The sequence below is a fragment of the Garra rufa genome, chromosome 9, assembly GCF_049309525.1.
Source record: "Garra rufa chromosome 9, GarRuf1.0, whole genome shotgun sequence".
NCBI lineage: Eukaryota > Metazoa > Chordata > Actinopteri > Cypriniformes > Cyprinidae > Garra > Garra rufa.
In genome coordinates this window covers 9,815,430-9,824,334 of record NC_133369.1, presented here as the reverse complement: position 1 = coordinate 9,824,334, position 8,905 = coordinate 9,815,430, and the positions used below count along the sequence as shown (strand labels likewise).

The following is an 8,905-nucleotide window of genomic DNA, read 5'->3' as shown; positions in this document are numbered from 1 at the left end:
ACTTAAAACAATTAAAACATATACAATATTATTAAAACCCCTTAATTTAGTTATAAATGACTTTTTGACATTTAATATATAAAAAATGGGATTCAAACCACTAAACCACTTCATAACTAATCCTGAGGTGTATTAAGCTGAAAAAAAAAAATGCTACATCTGCTCTTAACCATGTTTATATTAGTCAAATTTCATACGGTGCCTGACTGGCCTCATACTGTACACTTCCTATTATTTGCAATCTGATTAAAGTTGTCTGAAACCTGTGAAATTCACAGGGCACTAACAGGTGACTTGAACATACACCATATGTCTCCATAGTGCTCATATAGTCTCCATATGAGCACTCTGGCCCCTTGAAAGCAGAAAACCACAGCAAAAATGGAAAAAAGCCAACCAGTAAACTCTAATCTATGAAGTTTACAACAAGATTGTGTAGCATTTCTGCAGATCAGCCCTAGGTCTAAAAACCATTTCACTGTGAGCAGGACTAGACAATATAGCTATAGATCAGTGGTTCTCAGCCTTGTTTAAATCATATTTAATATTTAGCTGCTCATTTTCAATTTTTTTTTTTTTTTTTTTGTATTTAGAGAAACTAAGAGTGGTAATATGTGACATTGGAGCACAAAACCAGTCTTAAGTAGCACAGGTATTATTTGTAGCAATAGCCAAAAATACATTGTGTAGGTCAAAATGATAGATTTTTCTTTTATGCCAAATATAATTTGGATATTAAGTAAAGATCATGTTCCATAAAGATATTATGTAAATTTCCTACCATAATTTATTAAAACTTAATTTTTGATTAGTAAAATGCATTGCTAAGAACTTTATTTGAACAGGCAATTTTCTCAGTGTTTTGAATTTTTTGCACCCTCAGATTTCAGATTTTCAAATAGTTGTATCTCGGCCAAATACGCAAAGCTTATTTATAATTTTAGATACTGTTTAAATCTCAATAGAAAAAAATATGACTGGTTTTGTGGTCCAGTGTCACATATATTAAAATAAATACTTATAAATAATTAAACTAAAATAATTAAATTCGATCATTTCAAATGTTTAGACAATTAATTTATATGACATTTACAGGAAATTTTAAATTTTTACTCACAAATAATTTACACTTAATTAAATCTTTGCTTGACAAAATTAATAAATCACACTTCGTTGCCTTACCTATAAGGTTCTATCTGACATTTTTGTCAAAACTGAGTTATTCACATATTCTTATTTTGTTGCAACTTATTTACATTATGTGATGTTTCTTTTGTAAGCTGTGTACATTTGGGCCTCTTTTTAGAAAACAAAAATGGTTCTATCCACAGAAGTCCATGGAACGCAAAAACCTTGAAGCTCAATATCTCAAAAGTGCTCAGAATGCAGATAGAACCTTATAAATCTAAAGCAACGACTTGTATTCAGGTTTAAAAACCCTGGTTATTGAATAAAAGTGTCCATTGTTCTTTAAAAAAAAGAATGATTTTGCTAACATTTCATTTTTAGCAGTTTTAGCTTCTGTTTTGTCTTATTTTAAGCCATCTTTTGTCCCCTAGGAAGTGTGCTGAGGCTCCCTACTGAGTCCTGACCCCATGGCTGAGAACCACTGCTATAGATACTTCACAAGGGTCAATGACCTGAATGAGACAAATGTAGGTTAACAGTTAAACAGGTTAAATGAGGGCCCTTGCAGCCAAAGAGCCATCGGTTATGCAAGTCATCATTAATACTGTCTAAAAAGCAGCACTTTAGAAATTTAGTATCACTGTGGCTTAACCAGACTTGACTAGGATGTCTCCTGAAAACATGTCTCTTCTGCAATGAGCAAAACTACATTTTGACAGTCCTTTCCACTGTTTGTCTAGTCGTTTCCACCGTTTGCTGCTGGAATCTTGTCGCATCGTGCCTGGTTAGGACACAGTGTTAAAACATTCAATAATACATGGATCAGACAGGACCAAAATCAATCCTCACAGCCTACTATACAACATTATACAACATATTCTCATTTATACAACAAGTGGCCTGTAATTCTTCAGCAGATGCTAGAGAATGATGCCCACATGAGCACTTGAATGAATTATACAACATTTTTGCTGTCTCTCCAACCTCCAACACCCAAGCTCATCCTCTCCGAACCTCCCACACTCTTTCTGCCTGCTGTATAAACAACTACAATCTGTGTTACAAACCCTGCTCGTCTCAAAAGATAGAAGGCGTTAGAAAAAGGCGGATACAGAAATGTTAGTTTAGGTAAATCCACTGAAGTTGTTACCAGCCAGGCTTAGGAACCAAGGATGAAGAACTGAGAGAAAAAGAAGGGAACACAATCGACAGAAACATCAAATGCATCTAATACATTTACCATCAAAGCAGTTCATTAGATGTTGCTGATGAACAGACTAAACAACAACCTAAAATCTTAAATACAAATTTGTTTTGACTGCAGTGTCTTTCATTGCCATACAAATATCCTTGAAAACAGCAGTCGTGTCAATACCATCTGCACTAGAACATTAAGTAACTAAAGCATGTCTTTTTGAGAAAAAACAACTAGGGCTGGGCGATATTTCAGGTTTTCATCATGATTAGCAGTTGCAAATAGTTTGGGGTCAGTAATATATGTGACCCTGGACAACAAAACCAGTCATAAGGTTAAATTTTACAAAACTGAGATGTATACATCACATGAAAGCTCAATAAATAAGCTTTCTATTGATATATGGTTTGTTAGGATAGGACAATATTTGGCCGAGATACATCTATTTGAAAATCTGAAATCTAAGGGTGTAAAAAAATCAAAATACTGAGAAAATCACCTTTAAAGTTCTCCAAATTAAGTTCTTAACAATGCATATTACTAATCAAAAATTACATTTTGATATATTTATAGTAGGAATTTGACAAAAAATCTTCATGGAACATGATCTTTACTTAATTTCCTAATGATTTTTGGCATAAAAGAAAAATCAATAATTTTGACCCATACAATGTATTTTTGGCTATTGCTACAAATATACCCCAGCGACTTAAGACTGGTTTTGTGGTCCAGGGTCACACATAATTTCTTGAGCAGCAAATCAGCATATTACTATGATTTATATAGGATCATGTGTCACTGAAGACTGGAGTAAAAAAATGAATAAATAACATTTTAAAATATATTCTAATAATTTTAAATGATAACATTTCACAATTTTACTATGCTTGATTCTGTTTGGTTGACAATATTTTTCAGTAATGCACAGCTAAAGTCATTTTAGTAGTTTCTTGACTACTGTACAGTTTAATATGGACAGTATACATAACCAAATTATTTGAGTTATTTCAAAGACACTTGTAGCCTACCACAGTGAAAGAACCAAAAACCACAAATGGTTTAAATAAACATGACAATTTCCTTTATTATCTATGGAATGCACGTATCTCTGCTCTCTCTCTCTTTTCTGCACACACTCACTTGCACACGTTTATGCAAAAAACTTGTGACTTGCTATTTAAGAGCTATGAGACATTTCTCAGTAGCGGTGGTAATGGCGTTAAATTTGAAGTAGTTAAACTGACAGCTTTGCTATTAGTAGAGACGTTGCTGCAGAATGCAGCTGACAGCCACATAGACATTCAAAAATGTCTTGAAATAAAACACCTTAAATGTCTTGTGGTGCATTAACAGTGGTACACAAGTGAAGTAACCTACTCCAGAATGTGAATTATAGAAAAATATTACACATTCAAGATAGTAATGCAACCACAACGTGGTACATATTGCCATTTAAAGTCAGCCTGAAATGAAATCTATTTTCTAAATGCATTTTACAGACCTTGTGAACAATTCTTATATGTCTAAGTTTCTTTTTTTAAAAATGTTTTTAAATTGTACTATTTTATTAAAATGACAAAATGATTTTGCAGTGAAACAACTTTTCTCAGACATATGCAGGACTCCAATCAGTTAATCTGCTTAAACCTGCTTCTTTTTGCGCTCTTCTGGTTCCACATTTGAGTACAATCTAATCAACAACTGATGCACAGAAGCACATCTATGTCCTACATTTTTTATTTTTCGATATACAGCTACACTCGATGGAAGCTAGTTTCCACCACTGAATAAAAAAAATGTAAAAAAGGCAATTGCGACCCTTTATCTCACAATTCTGACTTTTTTTCTCAGAATTAAGACATAAACTCGCAATTGTGAGTTATAAAGTGAGAAATGAAGTCAGAATTGTGAAATATAAACTGGCAAATCTGACTTTTTTTCGTAGAATTGCATGATATAAACTCGCAATTGTGACTCGTAAATCAGAATCGCGAGATATAAACTGGCAAATCTGACTTTTTCTTAAAATTGTGTGATATAAACTCACAATTGTGAATTATAAATCTGGCAAAAATAAAATATAAACTGGAAAATTGGACTTCTTAAAATTGCGTGATATAAACTCGCAGTTGCAAGTTGCGAGAGACAAACTGTCAATTCTGAGAAAAAAACTGAATCAGAATTGTCAGTTTATATCTCACAATTCTGACTTTATTTCTCAGAATTGTAAGATATAAACTCAAAATTGTGATCTTTATTTCTCATAATTGCCAGTATCAGTGGCGGTTCTACACGGAGGCCAAGGGAGGCCCGTGCCCCTGTAGACATATCCTTGGCCACCCCTGTGGCCCCCCCTACTGACCAAATAAAAAAAATTTATTAATCATGGTTTTACACACGAGCGCCAAAAGCGGAACTAATGCGACGCATCGTTCTACTTACATGGGTAAATTAGAGCGGCGCACACAAACACTGCAGCAACAATTAGAACTACTCTTGGATAGAGGAGCTACGATTTATTTCTCCTGTTGCAAGAGTCGAAGGTAAGCAAAACAATTTCATTTCGTGAGTGACTTGTTGTTCTTGCACATAACCGTGTTACTTTTGTTTTTCACACTGATAATTAAATCAAGTTTGTAAATGGCTTTGTAAAATCTTTGTTAACGTTAGTTAATAAAAATATACAGCTGTTCATTGTTAGTTCATGATCAAGTGCCGGTTCAGTTCTGCTGAAATTCTACACCTCTGAGAACTCTCTCATTAAAACAAAGAAAGTGTAGACATGATGTAAATAAGAGATTAATTGTATTGTGTAAATGTGATTTTATTACCTTTTATTAACTTTGAGAGATTGCGATGAACTACAGTAATGTATGAGTGACAGCTTTCCAGTGATTGTAAGGGGAGCGCGCACTTTTAAGACTATAATTAATTCAGAATTTGAATTCATTTATTCACGGATTCACTCTCTGATAACGCAACATCGCCATTGCTATCGTGCAGCACATAGGCTATACATCAGTTACACAAACTAAGAGAAGGTAAAGCAGGTGCTTACTCATCAAAATATGTCTAAACAGCCGCACTGCACGTGTCGACACGCGCCCGTGAGTAAGCATTTTTTTTCTTTCACCATGCAGCAAACGTAAAAAAAATTAAACCATTTAACTTATAGTAAAAATCGGTTAAAATTCTTACTGTCGGTTAACAGTGAACGGTCAATATGAGCATCCCTAAAATGTTTGTATGATTTTAAAGTAAAATAAAGTTTATAATCTTTAAATATCACTTGTCGTCATTTTTTAATGTGCCCCTCTGGTTAAACACTGGCCCCTTCTTGGCCCCCCTAGTCAAATTTGTCTAGAACCGCCACTGGCCAGTATATTTCTCTGAATTGGAAGTTTGTCTCTTGCAACTCTCTTGCAATTCTGACTTTATAACACACATAAGTCAGAATTGTAAAATATAAATGCAAGTTTATAAAAATTTGTACAGAAAGTTTAAGAAATTATTTTCCCCCCTCAAAATTGGACTGTATCTCGCAATTGCGAGTTTATATCTCACAATTCTGAGAAAAAAAGTCAAAATTGCGACTGTGAGAAAAAAGTCAGAATTGCAAGTTTATATCACACAATTCTGAGGAAAAAAAAAGTCAGAATTGTAGTTTATATCCCGCAACTCTGACTTATAACTTGCAACTGTGAGTTTATATCTCACAATTCTGAGAAGAGAAGTCGAGATAAATTGAACTGGCTTCCATGACTCTTGGCTGTGTCACAATACAGAAGAAAAGATCTGTCATGACTACGGTTTCACCGTGACTTAATATCATGCCCAGCCCTAATTGTAACTACTGAAAAGTGAAAAAAAAAACAAAAAAAACATTACTTAATCATACCTGATGTTGGAGAGGAAGGCCCAGTCGTGTTGGTAACGCCAGGTTTAGAGCCTGAAGCATCCACCTCTAAAAAAGCCAATACACTTTTTCAACAATATTGCTTCTCTAAGTACATTTCTCAATCAATTTCGCTAGAGATTTTAAAAGTCATTTCTACTTCCAGAACCCTGCTGATCTCTTAATACTGAAGAAAACTTTATGCATGGTACCTTGCTTATTGACAGGAGCGCTGACGGACTGTGGCAACTTCTCATTGATTAATTCCACACATTCACTGGGAAAGAAGCCAACCTGAAGGAAAGAGAGGAGAAAGCTGGGCTCAAAGTTCACCATGTCACTGAAGGTGGCCCAAATCAGGTTCTAAGGTTGAGATCAGTACCTGGAATCCATGCTTTCCTCTCCACCATGTGGTGTCCTCTTTGGGTGGCATGTCAATCACTGACAAAATATCACCAACCTTTAGAAAGAGGAACAAGCACATACAAGCGATTAGCACGCAAACAGACACACATGCAGCATCTAGTAACATAAACATGCAAACTACTTGTGCATTGAAACCATCAAAAAACTCTTTAGAAAAGTATATTAGCATAGAAAAGGATGATGGAGTTCTTATTTTGTAACCACAAGCACGTCAACAGCTATGTGTACTGCGGACAAAACACTTCATATATTCTTAACATCTAGTCAAAATCAGATTAGCATCTCTATTCAAAAACACTGTTGCGTGCCGACAGAAGCAAAGACCCAAATTTAAAAAAATAAAAAAAGAGGAAGGGAAAAAAATATCAGTTCCTATCTCTCAACAGAAAGAATCAAGCCTGAGATGAGATAAGAGAAAAGAACAAAAGAGAAACTTAAAAGGAAAAGTTTGTCAAGATAAATCTTGATTGTTGTGAGTGGTTGCTAAGACTTTGCTTAATACTTGCAAAGATTTTGGAGAGGTTGCTATAGCATTAATCAGAACAGAACAAACAGACAGGTAAATACAGCATAACTAAGTTGTTGCTATGTGCCAAGAATGGTTGCTAAGGTGTTTCTAGGGGGCTGCTAGGTTGTTCTGGGTGGTTGTTAAGGCTTTACCATTTAGTTGCAAAGCGTTTCAGAGAGGTTGCTATGGAATTTAACAGATTTGAAAACTTAGACAAATAAATACAGCATTACTAAGTGGTTGCTAGGTGCTTTAATGTTTGCCAAGGCGTTTCTAGTGGACTGCTAGGTAGTTGTGGGAGGTAACTAAGGCTTTGCTAAGTCATTGCAAAGGGTTTCAGAGAGGTGGCTACAGCGTTCATTAGAATTAAAGATTCAACAAACAGACAGATAAATACAGCACTGCTAAGTGGTTGCTAGGTTCTTAGAATTGTTGCTAGGGCATATCTAGGTGGCTGCTAGGTTGTTCTGGGTGGTTGCTAAGGCTTTACCATGTAGTTGCAAAGGGTTTCGGGGAGATTGCTATGGCATTCTACAGACTTGAAGACTCAACAAACAGACTAATAAATACAGCATTACTAAGTGGATGCTATGGTGTTTCTAAGAAATTACTAGGTTGTTCTGGGTGGTTGCTAAGGCTTTGCTAAGTGGTTGCAAAGAGTTTTGGAGAGGTTGCTACAGCATTCCTCAGAATTCAAGATTTAACAAACAGATACAGATGACAATACAGCATTACTAAAAGTGGTTGCTAGGTGCTTGGAATGTTTGCTATGGCATTTCATGGGGGCTGCTAGGTTGTTCTGGGGGGTTGCTAAGGCTTTGCTATGTGGTTCCAAAAGGTTTCAAAGAGGTTGCTGCTGTGTTCTACAGACTTTATTTCCATTTATCTCTGCTAAGGTGCTTGACATGGTTTCTAAGGCTTTGCTATGGTTTTTCCTAGGTGGTTGTTAAGGCTTTGCTAGATGGTTACAAAGGGTTCCGTAGAGGGTTTTATGGAATTGTTTTGTGGTTACAGCTAGCTAGATTTCTAGGTTGCTGCTAGCTTGTTCTGAGTGGTCGCTAAGGCTTCACTAGGTTGTTAGAACTCTCAATTCGAAAATTTAACAGACAGATAAATACAACAATACCAAGGTTGCCAAGTTCAGTGTTTCCCCTAGGTTTCCAGCTTTGGGGGTGGGGGAAGGGGCTGCATGTTACTTTTTTCCCGGTACTTTAGCCTACTTTGTGTAATAACGAAAACATTCATTTCAGTGGAAAAATAAGTCCAAAACTCTCTATTTTAACATTTTGAACAATAGCACTCTACAATCTATTGCCTTTTTTTTTTTTGAAATTCTTAATTTTTCTGATAATAAAATGAAAGCATAAAAATGTATTTATTTTTAATCAAATGGAAAAAAAAAACTTTTAATTTTTGGCAAACAAACAGAGGTTTACTCTTAAAATCAATACATGGTAGAAAAATTATATTCAGTTTAAAACGTTGTGTAGTATTTTTTTCTACAATTAAGTGGTTAATCTTGTTGTAATATTTATTTTTTTTCATATATATTGTCTTATGTAAATTATTTAAACAGGAATATATAAACACCTACATTATACTGTACAAAAGTAATACAAGACTAATATTGTTCTGTTACATGTTAAACCGTACTTTTATTTTGACAGGTTGCCGTGAAGTTTCTGTGTGTACAGTATGATATGATGCTAGTTTTCTCACTAGCACATTAGACACTCTCAGCAGCTTTGGAGAT

General features: G+C 34.9%; 1 protein-coding gene across 1 annotated transcript in view; it reads right to left on the bottom strand.

The window, feature by feature from the left end:
- Positions 1-8,905, bottom strand: part of arhgap33 (Rho GTPase activating protein 33) — a 65,315-nt gene that overhangs the window by 6,967 nt on the left and 49,443 nt on the right. Inside the window, exons 10-12 of the mRNA XM_073847739.1 lie at positions 6,601-6,678; positions 6,431-6,512; positions 6,222-6,287 (exon numbers count right to left, since the gene is read on the bottom strand). Coding sequence (XP_073703840.1) covers positions 6,222-6,287; positions 6,431-6,512; positions 6,601-6,678 — 226 coding nt within the window. The remainder of the gene's footprint in view (positions 1-6,221; positions 6,288-6,430; positions 6,513-6,600; positions 6,679-8,905) is intronic.